Raw genomic sequence first — 16,735 nt, forward strand, 5'->3', positions numbered from 1 at the left:
ACAAACCGGATTCCGAACCAACCACAGCACGGAAACCGCCCTCATCTCAGTCACTGACGACATCAGAACCCTGATGGACAACGGTGAAACAGTCGCCCTCATTCTCCTCGACCTCTCGGCTGCCTTCGACACCGTCTGTCACCGCACTCTAATCACCCGCCTCCTCTCCACCGGGATCCAAGGCCCTGGACTGGATCGCCTCCTTCCTCTCAAACCGTTCCTAAAGAGTTTACCTCCCTCCGTTTCGCTCAGAACCCACCGAGATCATCTGCGGGGTACCTCAAGGCTCATCACTCAGCCCGACACTCTTCAATGTCTACATGAGCCCCCTCGCCACCATCGTTCGCAAGCACGACATCATCATCACCTCCTACGCCGACGACACCCAACTTATACTCTGCCTCACCAAGGACCCCGCCAGCGCCTAGACCAACCTACAAGAGGGTATGAAGGACGTCGCAGATTGGATGAGGCTCTGCCGCCTAAAGCTGAACTCTGAAAAAACGGAAGTCCTCATCCTCGGCAACACCCTGTCCGCCTGGGGCGACTCCTGGTGGCCCACGGCCCTCGGCACCGCACCGACCCCCACAGACCATGCCCGCAACCTCGGCTTCATCTTGGACCCTCTTCTCACCATGACCAAGCAAGTCAACGCCGTGTCCTCCGCCTGCTTCCTCACCCTCCGCATGCTCCGCAAGATCTTCCGCTGGATCCCCGCCGACACTAGAAAAACCGTGACCCACGCCCTCGTCACGAGCCGTCTGGACTACGGCAACACCCTCTACGCCGGGACCACAGCCAAACTCCAAAATCGCCTGCAACGCATTCAAAACGCATCGGAACTCCTCATCCTCGACGTACCCCGCAACAGCCACATCTCCGCACACCTGAGACACCTGCATTGGCTCCCAGTCAGCAAAAGGATCACCTTTCGACTTCTCACCCACGCACACAAAGCCCTCCACAACAAGGGACCGGAATACCTCAACCGACGCCTCAGCTTCTACGTGCCCACCCGCCTCCTCCGTTCTTCTGGCCTCGCACTCGCTGCCGTCCCTCGCATCCGCCGCTCCACGGCGGGTGGGATATCTTTCTCCTTCCTGGCGGCCAAGACCTGGAACTCCCTCCCCACCAGCCTCAGGACCACCCAGGACCACTCCGCTTTCCCGGACTCCTAAAAACCTGGCTATTCGAGCAGCAGTAACCCCCCCCTTTTCCCCTAGCGCCTTGAGACCCGCACGGGTGAGTAGCGCGCTTTATAAATGTTAATGATTTCATTAGAAAATATGGTGGAGATTTCAGCCTCGTTGCGCCACATTAACGTCATAAAGAATGTGGCGCTAGGGGGCTATAAATATCCCCCTAGGTTTTTAAGCGAGTTGATAGATCAGACTTTTGAGCAAAAACGATACCCTCGAGGTGCTGGAAAGCAAATCGTCTTGCTCAAAGAACGTCAAATAACATAGGAGCGCACTGCCGTGTTGGAATTTGGTGCACGCTATTTTAATGAGCGTGCCATTCAACGGTCAAAGGTTAGTGTTTGAGAACTCTGGAGGAATTTATGATATTTACGTTTCAAAACTGTGCGCTTTGTACTGACTCGGAATAAACGCATATTGAACGGAGTATGGGTCCAATTTGCAATTTAACCCGCTGAGCTATCTGAGCAGCAGAGAAGATAAACTGGAAGATTCTGTCGGCTCCTAAAACACTCGCCTCAACAAACAAGCCCACTGATGGAGACCCCAAAACGTACGGAAACGACCGATTTGTTTAACTGCTTTGGGGGAGTCGTTTTTAAATGTATCCTGCAGGTTGCACAACGGCAGGGCTGTTTATGGGGAAAATGGGTGAACCCCGACTGCAGGTGAAGTGAGACTGGCAGGGGCGAGAACACAGTCGCGAAACAACCCCCCAAAGTAACGTCCAACTCCAAAATCTGCGCAGAAGCCAGGGGGTGGTTCCAAATTAAGCAACGGCAAACTCTTTGTTTTGAAATGAATAATATAAAATGAGTTTGCGAGTTTGTTTTGAGGGTTTCATGGTTTCTGCCCAGGATAAATGTTATTTACTTCCGCCACAATTGTGTTTTACCCTTTTGAAATCCTTCAAAGCACCTGCCTTTATTTTCAATAAAGCCGCTGCATGTGTGTTTGGAGCTCACAGACACACGTCCTAAATGCACTTTCCAAGTTGATTTATAAACTCATCCTTTCACACATCGCCAGTAAGCTGAAATAACACGCCAGTAGAAAAAAATCTTTATTTTACAGATCACTCTAGGAGTAGACTTTGCAGCTATCTAAACCCATGCCCACGTTTCACATGGCTATTGTATTTAAAATAAATATATATGTATTGTAGGGTGGGCACTTTCCAAGTGGCCACCAAGAAATGATAGAACGAGATAAAGGAAAGTAAGTGTGCGATAAGGAGGCAGGGAGTGTGGGTCATGAAAAACAGCATGAGTGGAATCAAGTTTAGGCAACCTTGGGATTCAGCATCGGTCTTTGGAATAAAAACAGTGGGACCACGCGTTTAGTTTAATTTTTCTTCAAATGAATGTTCAGACGTTACAGTAAATGGTAGATCATACACTGAAAAATACCTTTTTGTAGCTCAGCTAAAACTTCTCTCTTACTAATCATTTCTTTAAAAGGTTCAGTCAGGCGCCACTTCTACTGGTGCGAGCGCGCGGAAATAAAAACAGACATGCGAGGTCGCCCGTCGGCTGGAACGAAAGCGAGACGCTTGGGCGTGCGATGGCACAAGGAGGCGACTTTACGACCAGAGCTGCAGAGCCGAGACCAGGTTCGAGTCTCGGGCTCGGTTCAACATCACGTGATTCTGGGCAAATCAATTTATCACCCCCAGCCAAAAAAGATGAATGCATCTTCTCTAATGTAATTGGTGCTCTTGTAAGCCGCCCCAACAACTTCACCCCCAGCCAAAAACAAGCATTTTCTACCTGCACGTGGGAGTCTGGCCTGGATTGTAGTGGGTGCCAAAGGTACTTATACCTTACACCAGGTCCAGTTATCCCTTATTAGTGCAATGTAGCCAGTGTCTAGAAGCTAGGGTCACTAGTGATAGCTGAGCAGCCAAGGCTGAACTAGGAGACATACAAAACTCTTGCTATACCACTGTAGTCACAGAGTCCTCACACACATGAAAGACAATACTCAGTGTTACAAAAAATAAAGGCACTTTATTTTAGTGACACAAAACCAAAAATATCTTAGAGGCTATACTCCCTCAGGAGGTAAGTATTATACACATAGGTTACAATGGGCCAGGGGGAACACAAACCATATACTAAAATAGTGGAATGCGAAAGTCGGTTTCCCACCTAGGCAAGAGTAGTGTGTAAAGGGGCGCCGGGAGTGTCGAAAACACCAAAGATAAGTAAAGTATCCCCCCTAGAACCCAGGAAAACAGGAGTAAAATACAGCAAGGTTCCTCAGAACACACTAGAAGTATTGATAAAGAATTATACAAAAACCAAGCAAAACTGCAAGACACCAACAATGGATTCCTGCACCTGAAAAGAGGAGACCAAGTCCAAGAACAGATAAAGAGTTCAGAAAGAACAGGAGCCCCTGCTAACCCAGATGAAGGTGCAAAAATGGATTCTCCAGTTAGAAGAAAAAGTCAGAAATGCACCAAAGAAGACAGCTGCGGGTTCCTGCTTGATGCAAGAGATGTCCCACGTCGAGTAGATGTATGCAGGCTGGTTTTCGTCATTGGATTCCACCACGAGCCTTGACTCACGCAAAAGACGCGTTTGGCGGGAAAAGGCGCTACCTGGACCGAGGACATACCTGGGGGTCTTAACTCAGACTGAGGAGACACAGGGGACTCACAGCACTTCAGAGAGCCCTCAGAAGACCAGGCAGCACCCACAGGAGTTCTAAGATACAGGGACAAAGGAGTTGCAAATCACGATCATCGCAGCACTACACAAAGGGATCCCACGCCGCCGGAGAACAACTCAGGGAGCCGAGCATTGCAGGATAAAGTGCTGGGACCTGGGCTACGCAGTGTATGAAGGATTCTTTGGAGAAGCGCACAGAAGCCCTAGGAGCTGCAAAACATGTGGTGCACAGGGGTACTGTCTGGCTTAGGGAGGCAAGCTCTTACCTCCACCAAATTTGGACAGTTGGACCTTTGGACAGTCAGGGTCACTTTGGTCCACCACCTGTATTCCAGGAGCCACACTCATCATCAGGAGAGGGAACCCAGAGTGCCGGTCGTCTCTGTAGAGAGGTGCCTGCAGAAACAGGGAAGTGACTCCATCACTCCACGGGAGATTCCTTCGGTCCTTCTGGTGCAGGATGAAGACAGTCCTCTGGGGTGCGCACGGCCTGGAAACTGTTTCAGTTGCTGGCAGGAGCTGAAGTTACATAGTTGCAGAAGCTTTCTTTGATACTTTGTTGCTGTTGTAGAGTTCCTAGAGCAGTTCTGCGATTGATCCGATGGTAGAAGGTGAAGCAGAGGTTGCAAAGGATTCCTGCTGGAGTCTTGCAAAACCAAATCTGCGGAAACAACCAGAAGAGAGACCCTAAATAGCCCTGAGAGGGGGATTGGCTACCTACCCAGGTATGCACCTATCAGGAGGGGTCTCTGATGTCACATGCTGGCACTGGCAACTCAGATGCTCCTAGAGAATCCCCACACCTTGGAATCCAAGGTGGCTAACGTCAGGGACACTCTGGAGGAGCTCTGGGCACCATCCCTGGGGTGTTGATGGATAGGGGAGTGGTCAGTTTCATGCCAGAGCAGGGAATGGGGGTTCTACCTGGTGTAGACAGTATTATGCAAGGAGGGCACTGTTTGTGTCCTTCAAAGCATTTCCAGAGGCTCTGGGAGAATACCCCTCCCATGCCTGGAACACCTATTTCCAATGGTAGAGGGTGTAACACCTCTCTCCTAAAGAAAATGCATTGTTCTGACTTCCTGGGATTGAGCTGCTCAATCCCCAGGAGGGCAGAAACCTGTCTGTGAGGTGGCAGCAGCTGGGGCTGCAGTGGAAACCTCAGAGAGCTGGTTTGGCAGTACGGAGGGCCTATGGTGGAACCCCCAAGGTGCATGGAGTTGGCCCCCCAATACCAGATTTTGATTGGAGGTTCAATATCACAATCTTATACACCTCACGTGGCCATATTCGGAGTTATCATTGTGAAGCTACATATATGTATTGACATATGTACTGCACGCTTATGGTGTCCCTGCACTCACGAAGTCTGGGAAATTGGTCCTGGACAATGTGGGGGCACCTTTGCTAGTGCAAGGGTGCCCTCACACACAGTAACTTGGCACCTAGCCTTCAGTAACTGCAGGTTAGACATATAGGTGACTTATAAGTTACCTGGCTGTGAAATAGTGTGTGCACTATTTCACCCAGGCTGCAGTGGCAGTCCTAAAAGAGTGTTTGTATGAGCTCCTTATGGGTGGCAAAAGAAATGCTGCAGCCCATAAGGATCTCCTGGAACCCCAATGCCCTGGGTACCTTGGTACCATATATTAGGGACTTATAAGAGGGGTCCAGTGTGCCAATCTGAATTGGGATATTGAGTCACCAAACTAAAGTGACATATTTGGTAAACAGAGAGAACATAAGCACTGGAGTTCTGGTTAGCAGAACTCCAGTGACACAGTCAAGCATACTGACAACACATATAGACCACAAACTATGAGCACTTGGGTCCTGACTAGCAGGATCCCAGTGAGACAGTAAAAACACACTGACAAACAGGCCACAAACTATGAGCACTGGAATCCTGGCTAGTAGGATCCCAGTGAGACAGTAAAAACACACTGAGAAACAGGCAAAAATGGGGGTAACCATGCTAGAGAGAGGCTACTTTCTCACACTGCATGTCAACAAAGCTCTAATGAAGTTAGCACAGCACCCTGAGAAGATTTACGGCCCCATAAAGGAGATAAGCAGTGCCCTGTGTGCCATGTTATGGGTGCAGGCAGGGAGGGGCCCTCGAGAGAGAGAGAGACTCTCTGCCATGCAATGGTAGGGCACATGGTGTTTGTTAAATACAGTAAGCTTATTTTGCAAGCCATTTGTTAAGTAAAATAAGTTTATTTTAGGAGCCTACAAGGGCAGCACTGGAATAAAGCAAAAACAAATGTCAGCAACATGGGAGGAAGGGAATGCTGCAATAAAACTGCAGGCAACTACCAGCCTAAAACACACCCACACAGGGAAAGAAGACCACCAAAGACATGGAAAAAAAGTCCATCACAGCAACAGATAGAGAAAACAAAGCGGAACTATACAGTAATAGGTCACTACTCTGAAACAGAAAAAGGAGGGAGAAAAAGGCAGAACTGACCACTAACGAGCAAGAATTTTTAAAGGATAATGCAACCGACCAATGAAATTGCTTTAACCCACCGTATAAGTATACTTAAGTATACACCATGTCGAACTCTAATGCTCGACCTAAAAACTACTGTGACATGTATATGACTGCAGTGGTCGCAAGCTCATATGTGGTGCCCACACAAAGTACACTGGCAATGCGGGTTACCCACCTTCCAGTCCGTCGATGTGGGGGGCATGTTTTCCCTGTGATCCAGTGGCAGCAGCAATGGAAGGTGTTGACCAGTCATGTCCAGTCAAAAATGGAAGGAGACTCATAAAAAATGTATGTTTTTACCCCATCCCCCCTCCAATCTGCCAATTCAGATGTGGAGGTTGGACCCCCACAGTTGGCTTTGTGGTAAGGCACATCCAAATCCGCACAGCGGTAAGGGTGGCTGGAGTCGGTCTCTCAGCCACTATTTCCTATGGTGCCATCTACAGAGATGGGAATCTTTGATGAAATTGTGGGACTTGGGTGGGCCTTCTCCTATGGGACTGCCAACATCTAAATTTGGTGAGTGGACTGCCTAGGCGGCAGGCGGGTTTACAGTCAGAAAACTGACAGTGAGTCTGTGTTAGAAATGGCTTTTCTGCAGGGTCACCCCCAAACTTTTTGCCTTCCTCCTTTTCTTTTTCTGACCTCATTTTTGCTGGCTTTAGGACTCTGCACACTTTACCACTGCTAATCAGTGGTAAGGTACATATGCTCTCTCCTTAAAACATGGTGACATTTGCTCATACACAATTGGCTTATTTAATTTACTTGTAAGTCCCTAGTCAAGTGCACTACATGTGCCCAGGGCCTGTAAATTAAATGCTACTAGTGGGCTGCAGCACTGGTTGTGCCACCCACATAAGTAGCCCCCTAACCACGTCTCAGACCTGCCACTGCAGGGCCTGTGTGTGCAGTTTTACTGCCACTTCGACTTGGCATTTAAATGTAATTGCCAATACTTGAACTCCCCTTTTTCTACATATAAGTCACCCCTAAGGTAGGCCCAAGTAGCCCATAGGGCAGGGTGCTATGTAGGTAAAAGGCAGGACACGAACCTGTGTGTTCTACATGTCCTGGTAGTGTAAAACTCCTAAATTCGTTTTACACTGCTGTGAGGCCTGCTCCCTTCATAGGCTAGTATTAGTTCTGCCCTCGTATACTGTTTGAGTGGTAGATCCTGATCTGAAAGGATTAGCCAGGTCATATTTAGTATGACCAGAATGGTAATACAAAACCCTGCTGACTGGTGAAGTTGGATTTAATATTACTATTTTAGAAACGCCACTTTTAGAAAGTGAGCATTTCTCTGCTCTTAAATCTTTCTGTGCCTTACAATCCACATCTGGCTAGGTTTAGTTAACAGCTCCCTTGTGCATTCACTCAGACAACCCCAAACACAGGGTACTCAGGCTCACTTGCATACATCTGCATTTTGAATGGGTCTTCCTGGGATGGGAGGGTGGAGGGCCTGACACTTACATGACAAAGGGCAGTAGCCAACCCTCACACAAAGGACTGACACACACCCCTCCTGGGACCCTGGCAGACAGGATGGAACTGAAAGGGGATCTTGTGCACTTCTAAGCAACTCCCCCACTTCAAAGGCACATTTGGGTATTTAAGCAGGGTCTCTGACCCTACCAACTCAGACACTTTCTGGAGAAGAAACCCTGAACCAGAACCTGCAAACTGCCTGGCTACCCAAAGGACTTACCTGGACTGCTTTTCTGAGCAGGACTGCTGCCTTGCTGTTGCCCTGCTGCCTTGCTGCTCTCTGGCTGTGCTGAGAAGTGCTCTCCAAGGGCTTGGATAGAGCTCACCTCCTGTTCCCTGAAGTCTCAGGACCAAAAAGACTTAATTCCTGCAAAATAACTCCTTGTGCGGTGAAAATTGACACACAGCCTGCAAGAAACGAAGCCCAGCCTGCACCGCAGTGAGAAAATTACTGCACACCGAACCGGAACGATGCAGCCCGACTTCGCAAGGAGAAGATCGACGCAGCACCAGCGCTGCGAACAGAAATTTGATGCGCGGCCTACTGGATGGACGCAAAGCTGAGCTTGTCTTCCTGAGAGGAATCAATGCAGTGCCTGTTGTGCGGCAGAAATTTCCAGGCATCGCCCACTGGATTGACGCAGCCCCTGTGACTTCATCCTGCAGGCCCAGGATTTCAACGCATCATCCCCGGGCGTCCGAAAACCCTGCAACCCAAAGAGGCGTCCAGTCTAGGTGCTGGAAATTGACGCAAAGCCTGCCCTGCATGAAAACTCAACAATGCATCGTCTGTGTGCGCCAGGAAAATTGACGCACACCTCCCCATTTTCCACGAATCTCCTCCTCTGCGGTCCCTTGCAGAGAATTTGACCACAAACCAGGTACTTTGTGCTTGCAAGAGACACTTGTTGCTTTTTTAAAAGACTAAAGACACTTTGTATCATTTTTACAGTTTTACAGTGTATTGAATCTTGATCGTTTTGACCTGCAGCTTAGCAGACAAATATTATATTATATGTTTTTCGAATCACTGTGTGGTGTATTTTTGTGGTGTTCTACTGTGTTATTGCATGATTTATTGCACAAAAAACATTACACATTGCCTTCTAAGTTAAGCCTGACTGCTCAGTGCCAAGCTACCAGAGGGTGGGCACAGGATAATTTGGATTGTGTGTGACGTACCCTGACTAGAGTGAGGGTCCTTGCTTGGACAGGGGGTAACCTGACTGCCAACCAAATACCCCAGTTCAAACAGTCTGTTACTGCCAAGATCTAAATCAGACCCTAAGACCGATTTCCATATGGATGGGACTAATCTGGGGTGGCATGGCAGGGACCCGAAGAATATGTTGGAATGATTCCCAGTGGTTAGAAAAATTGTAAGTTCTCCTCAGGTCAGCTTTTGTGTGTCTGCTATCCTTTTAGGAGTTGAAATCCTCCTATGGTTCCTGCAACATTTAGGCAGAGCACGGTCCATCGCTTGGTGCGAGCAGGCTCCATGAATGCCAGGTTCTGCAGAGGGCCGGACACCACAGTGGCTTCAGAGAGAACAAAAACAAAGAAGTAATTATCCCATTCCTGAAAGTGATGATAGGCAGAAAAACAGGCCTCTAATAGTTCACTTTAATTAGGGTTTGCTGTGTAACGACTTCGTTTGACAGCCCCTACTACTTTGGTCAATTGGAGGTAGCTTTCTGTACTTGGAAGCTGGTGTTCCTTCCAATCCTGAAGAGAGTGTAAGTTTGGTAGGCACAATGCTCCCACCTGTTAAATATATTAAATTGAAGAAATAATATTTTTCTGAAGTTTACATTAAAAAATCCCACCTAAATAAAAATATATATGTTTACTATGTATTAATAATTATTAAAAATGGGGTATAAAATTCATTAAAATTAATTTAAATTGAAATCTAATCAAAATTAGGCTTACATAATTTTTTAATTAAACATTTTATTACATTTCTAAAATAAAATAAAAATGAATTATTTTTTACATAAATTAAATAATTGCAACTAAAATTGTTAAAAAAATTATTTAAAATGAACAATATTTGTATTTTTGACAATTAGAAATAATTTTGTTTCATTTAACATTGTTTACTGTGTTTTTTTAAAGGCATTAACACTCTTTTTTCTATAAGAGGGTGTTGCAGTATTAGTGGCTGACCATGTCTGGTGCTGGACTTATTACTACTTCTTTTTTGGCAGTAGTAACGTTACACTCATAAATGTGGCTGTTGTGAATAGGCCCAATGTAGTAAAATTACTCATGTGTGTAAGAGTAAATTTATTAGTAATACATCTTTATCTGACTACTTACTTTGTGATTAGGGCCCTATAATCCCAATTTAGCTCAAACTTCACATTGCCACAATAGAAATTCAACTCCCAGCTACAAAAATGTGGTGGGTGTAGGAGGCTGGCCTGGCTTATAGTGGGTACCTAGTGGTACTTACACTTTTGCCAGGTCCAGTTATCCCTTATTAGTAGATTAGTAGTGCTCTAGCAGCTTAGGCTGATAGAGGTAGCTATAGCAGAGCAGCTTAGGCTGAACTAGGAGACATGCAAAGCTCCTATTATACCACTTATATCATAAAGCACTATATCATAAGAAACACAATACTCAGAGTTACTAAAAATAAAGGTACTTTATTTTAGTGACAATATGCCAAAAGTATCTCAGAGGATATACTCCCTTAGGAGGTAAGTAAAACACACAAAATATATACACAGACCAAAATCAGGTAAGTAAAACACTTAGAAAAGTAGTGCAAACACTGTAGAACACAATAGAATGCAATAGGAGACAATAGGCATAGGGGCAACACAAACCATATACTCTGAAAGTGGAATGCGAACCACGAAGAGACCCCAGGCCTAGTGTAGTGTGTAGAGGGTCGCTGGGAGTGTAAGAAAACACTAAGGGTGTCCAAGATACCCCACCCCAAGACCCTGAAAAGTAGGAGTAAAGTTACCCTACTACCCCAGAAAGACAGTAAAGTCGAGATAGGGGATTCTGCAAGGACAACAACTGACTGCAAAGCACTGAAGACGGATTCCTGGACCTGAGGATCTGTAAAGGAAGGGGACCAAGTCCAAGAGTCACGCAAGTGTCCGGGGGGCAGAAGCCCAATAAACCCCGGATGAAGGTGGAAAAGGGCTGCCTCTGGGTGGAAGAAGCCAAAGATTCTGCAACAACGGAAGGTGCCAGGAACTTCTCCTTTGGTCAGAAGATGTCCCACGAAGTGCTGGAGGATGCAGAGTTGTTTCCACACAGAAAGACCGCAAACAAGCCTTGCTAGCTGCAAGAGTCACAGTTGAAGGTTTTGAGTTCTGACCAGGCCCAGGAAGGACCAGGAGGTCGCCCCTTGGAGGAGAAGACAGAAGAGGCGCTCAGCAACACAGAGAGCTCACACAGAAGCAGGCAGCACCCGCAGAAGCACCTGAACAGGCATTCAGAAGATCTGAGCACAGAGGTTGTCTCAGCACTACAAAAGAGGGTCCCACGAAGCCGGTGGTCAACTCAGCGAGTTGAGCAATGCAGGACAGAGTGCTGGGGACCTTGGCTGTGTTGTGCATGAAGGAATCCTTGCAAGAGTGCACAGAAGCCCTAGCAGCTGCAGATCATGAAGTTCACAGTATTACTGTCTGGCGTGGGGAGGCAAGGACTTACCTCCACCAAATTTGCACAGAAGGGCCACTGGACTGTCAGGAACACTTGGATCCAGCTCCTGTGTTCCAGGGACCACGCTCGACAAGATGAGAGGGGACCCAGAGGACCAGTGATGCAGAAGTTTGGTGCCTGCGGTAGCAGGGGGAAGACTCCGTCAACCCACGGGAGATTTTCTTCTTGGTTTCCAGTGCAGGGTGAAGGCAGACATCCCTCAGAGCATGCACCACCAGGAAACAGTCAAGAAAGCCGGCAGGATTAGGCACAACAATGTTGCTGGTAGTCTTCTTGCTACTTTGTTGCGGTTTTTCAGGCGTACTGGAGCAGTCAGCGGTCGATTCTTGGCAGAAGTCGAAGAGGGAAGTGCAGAGGAACTCTGGTGAGCTCTTGCATTCGTTATCTGGTGAGATGCCCACAGGAGAGACTCTAAATAGTCCACAGAGGAGGATTGGCTACAGAGAAAGGTAAGCACCTATCAGGAGGGGTCTCTGACATCACCTGCTGGCACTGGCCACTCAGAGGTATCCATTGTGCCCTCACACCTCTGCATCCAAGATGGCAGAGGTCTGGGACACACTGGAGGAGCTCTGGGCACCTCCCCTCGGGAGGTGCTGGTCAGGGTATTGGTCACTCCCCTTTCCTTTGTTCAGTTTCGCATCAGAGCAGGGCTGGGGGATCCCTGAACCGGTGTAGACTGGCTTATGCAAGTAGGGCACCATCTGTGCCCTTCAAAGTATTTCCAGAGGCCAGGAGAGGCTACCCCTCCCAGGCCCTTCACACCTATTTCTCTCACAGGAAATCCTTTGTTCTGCCTTCCTGGGACTGGGCTGCCCAGGCCTCAGGGGGGCAGAAACCTGTCTGAGGGTTGGCAGCAGCGGTAGCTGCAGAGAAAACCCCAGAGAGTTAGTTTGGCAGTATCCGGGCTCTATGCTGGAGCCCCGGGGATGCATGGAATTGTCCCCCCAATACCAGAATGGTATTGGGGGGACAATTCCATGATCCTAGACATGTTACATGGCCATGTTCGGAGTTACCATGGTGACGCTACATACAGGTATTGACCTAAATGTAGTGCACGCGTGTAATGGTGTCCCCGCACTCACAAAGTCTGGGGAAATTGCCCTGGACAATGTAAGGGCACCTTGGCTAGTGCCAGGGCGCCCTCACACTAAGTAACTTTGCACCTAACCTTCACTAAGTGAGGGTTAGACATATAGGTGACTTATAAGTTACTTAAGTGCAGTGTAAAATGGCTGTGAAATAACGTGGACGTTATTTCACTCAGGCTGCAGTGGCAGTCCTGTGTAAGAATTGTCTGAGATCCCTATGGGTGGCAAAATAAATGCTGTAGCCCATAGGGATCTCCTGGAACCCCAATACCCTGGGTACCTAGGTACCATATACTAGGGAATTATAAGGGTGTTCCAGTGTGCCAATGAGAATTGGTAAAATTAGTCATTAGCCTGCAGTGACAATTTTAAAAGCAGAGAGAGCATAAACACTGATGTTCTGTTTAGCTGAGCCTCAGTGGTACAGTTAGGCACCACACAGGGAACATATATACGGCACAAACCTATGAGCACTGGGGTCCTGGCTAGCAGGATCCCAGTGACACATATCAAACACACTGACAACATAGGGTTTTAACTATGAATACTGGGCCCTGGCTAGCAGTATCCCAATGAGTCAGTAAAACCACCCTGACATATACTCACAAACAGGCTAAAAGTGGGGGTAATATGGCTAGAAAGAGGCTACCTTCCTAAGGTGGGCAGAAGGTTTTTTAAGGCAGTCCTCAAACATGCACTATTTGGGGCATATTTTAGAGCCCCTAGTGCCATCCAACACCACATTTACATCATTTTTTTAAGCTAATGTGGATGCACCGTATTTACAAAGTGGCGCAATGGATGCTTTGCACCGCTTTGTAACCCTTTGCGCTATATTATGCCTGAGCCAGGCATAATGTATGCAAAGGGGATGTTCCCCCGTTAGGGAGACCGAAACAATTGCTCAAAGAAATCTAATAGATTTCTTTGGCTCATTGTTCTGGCACTTTTGATGCCTGCTCAGAGCAGGTGTTAAAAGGGGGCACACCACTGGCTACAATGGGCCCCTATGTGCTGTTCAGGCTAGGCGCCAACATTTTGGCGCTAACCCTGAACAGTACATCAATAGTGTCAGAAATGTTGATGCTATTCCCCCTACCCTGCGCCATGGTGCGCCGTTTCTTCGATAAGGCGCACACATGGTGGCATTAGGGGGATCTAAGGGACGCAAGAAAAGTTATGCTGCATTGGGTGCAGCACCACTTTCCTTAAATCTGCCCCTTTATGCTTAAGGTGGGCAAGATAAAGACATGTTGGGCTACCTTTTTTGTTTTATGCACAATTGGTTCTACTTTATGTAATCCACAGTACAATATCTGTAACTGTGCATCTGCACTTAGGTATGCTTGCATCATCGTGACATAGAGCAATATAAAACATTCACAAAAAAGAACTAGGGAAATATTTTGTTAATTTTCTTCTGTAATCTGCTGGGTTTCAATGTCACTAGTATCTAATGGGAACAGACCTGTAATACAATTGAATCCATCTCAATCTCCAGTGCATGTTTGATAGTGAGTTGCAGAAACAAACCCCTGTGTTTTATCCTCATTTTCGTATCTCAACATATCTATCACTTGGTGCAACATCAGAGAAAATATTTGTATTATTTCCACTTATCTTCCCTATAAATACACAATGAACAAGAGGTTATGGATGGCTGGTACATAATTTTATAGTGGACCATGCACTTTTCATTAATAATGTGCAAGAAATTACATTTGATCATTCTGTCAATTTTCACTTCCTACTTTTGATTCTACTGACAACATAAATGTGAATTCAAAATCGATCATACTTGTCTTGTAAAAAACACAATTGATGAAACAGCACACTGAAAGCAAAGAAGCTCTCTCAAAATATTTTCGAAGTTGAGTGAACTAACATAGAACATATATTTGTATGATTGAAACAGAACATGAATAAGCACATAAATAATTGTAAACATTACATACCTGACATAAAGATGTTGTTGAAAACAGGTAACATACGTGTAAATGCATCATCAATGAAGGCAGAATCCCTTACAAGATATGTATCCATTAACATCGTAAAATCAAAGTATTGATCATGGAGTTCTTTCAGCTCAGAAATTGATGCCATTTTCAATGATGCAAAATTGTAAATGCTATGTCTTCTGTGCGTGCATCTATTTTATATTAACTTATTTAAATTGTATATTATTGACATACAGAAATCAGTTTGATTTGCAAATGTTCCAAACCTCATTCCAAATTCTATTCTTGTTTGATGTCAGCTGAGTGAAGCGCTTAAATATTTTTAATCTTGTTTGTAACATGTGATCTTGGTAAGTGTACCACCCACTGTTTGAGCCAAACAGGACTGTCCCATCACCTTAATTGACACCGGTACAACAGTACTATTTCACGATTCTGCTACTACAATGGCTAGGGTTTTTGAAAATGTCCTTCAAAAAAATACATTTATAATTTATTCTTTGAACAAACCTGGTTTTGGACTTTTTGTTTTTAATCTTTATTATTGAGCAGTGAGATTAATTAGCATTACACAAATACTCTAAATGCAACATCTCAGTGTCACCCTGAATCTGCTCAATGTCCCAATGTAGGAAATCACCAAGTTGTGACCATATCTTTCAGACATGAAGTTACTAATTGGGAGATGGGTGCTGAAAGAATCTCCTGGGAGGTATAGAAGAAGGCAGACCCCAAAGAAGGCTGTGCTAGGTTCAAACAGTTCCAACTATTTTGAAGTAAAAAAGAAAACATTCCACTGTGCCCTAACCAATTTGAATAGAACAATATTTAAATGTCAGTGGGCCAAAATACTCCAAGATCATCCCTATAGGACAAAGGGATCTGGAAATGTGAATCTATAAAGTTTTATCTTCACAAACTCTCCAAGAAATGGCCATTGTTCTGGTTGACAAAGCTGTCTTTCATAGAGTGCTTCAATGGTCAGATAGATTTGCTGCCTTGCCCAGTCCAACGTTTTACTTTTAGAGTCAGTCACTTTTTTGCAAGTTGAAATACTCTAGTGAGGAAAAGCAGGAGGCCATAGCTGAGCAGGGCTCCACAGTGCTGGATACCTAGGACATGAGTTTTCACTGAACCAGTTGTCAGCAGTGCAAAAAGCTCTCAGAGAGATAAAGCTTTGTTGTGCACCTTGAGTGTGGACACTACGACACACTTCACTAATATCACTGATCCTCCAGAGATCAAAACAGTGTCTAAGGGCCCGCATTAAGGGCCTAATTAAAGAAAAGTGGTGCTGCATCCAGTACAGCACCACTTTTCTTGCACCCCTAAGCGCTTCCCTAACACCACCATGTGTGAGTCATATTTAGGATATAGCGCACCATGGCGGTAGTTAGGGAAACTAGTGTCAGTAACTTGACGCTAATCCTGCAAAGCCCATTAAGGCCCATTGTCAACAATGGTGTGCCTCCTTATAATGCCTGCTCGGAGCAGGTGTTAAAAGTGCCTTAAAAAATGACGCAAAGAAATCTCTTATATTTCTTTGCACCATGTTCTTGGTCCCCCTAATGGGGGATCACCCCTTTTGCATACATTATGGCAGGCATAATGTAGTGGAAAATGTTACAAAGTGGCGCAATGCATGCATTGCTCCACTTTCTAAATTTGGCAAGGCAATTTTGGGCTCATTGGGCCACATTAGTGTAAATAAAAATGCTAATATGGCACAAGGAGGCTCCAGGGGCTCTTAAATCTGCCCCTTAGTGTTTGATGGAATCCTAACCCCATGGTACAAATTCTTAGTCCCAGACCCGAAACAAAATAGGTCCCTCTAGATGAGGTCAGAGGCACAGAAGTTCTTGAAACCCTCTTTCAATAATGAAGAACAAACTCAAAATGACAGAAAGGGACACAGGATAAAACTTTAACAAGTTTAATTCCTAAAGTCTAATGCATAAAATAAGAATGGTAACCACACAAGTAGAAGTAGAAAATAGCAACTGGGCCAAAGGCCATTGTCAAACAATCTTTAGAAAGGAGGTTACCCCAGAGCATTTTATGATTTCTGATCCATTTAATAAATACAGTTGGCCATGGGTCATTCTATTACATGTATTGTTTGTGATTA

At 45.9% G+C, this 16,735-nt stretch overlaps 1 protein-coding gene across 1 annotated transcript in view; it reads right to left on the minus strand.

Annotated features, from left to right (window-relative positions):
• Nucleotides 1-14,753, minus strand: part of LOC138258188 (nicotinamide N-methyltransferase-like) — a 217,817-nt gene extending 203,064 nt beyond the window's left edge. Inside the window, exon 1 of the mRNA XM_069205924.1 lies at nt 14,605-14,753. Within this exon, the coding sequence (XP_069062025.1) occupies nt 14,605-14,752 (148 nt within the window). The 5' untranslated portion in view covers nt 14,753. The remainder of the gene's footprint in view (nt 1-14,604) is intronic.
• Nucleotides 14,754-16,735: the final 1,982 nt, after the last annotated feature.

This window comes from Pleurodeles waltl, chromosome 2_1, assembly GCF_031143425.1.
Source record: "Pleurodeles waltl isolate 20211129_DDA chromosome 2_1, aPleWal1.hap1.20221129, whole genome shotgun sequence".
Classification (NCBI taxonomy): domain Eukaryota; kingdom Metazoa; phylum Chordata; class Amphibia; order Caudata; family Salamandridae; genus Pleurodeles; species Pleurodeles waltl.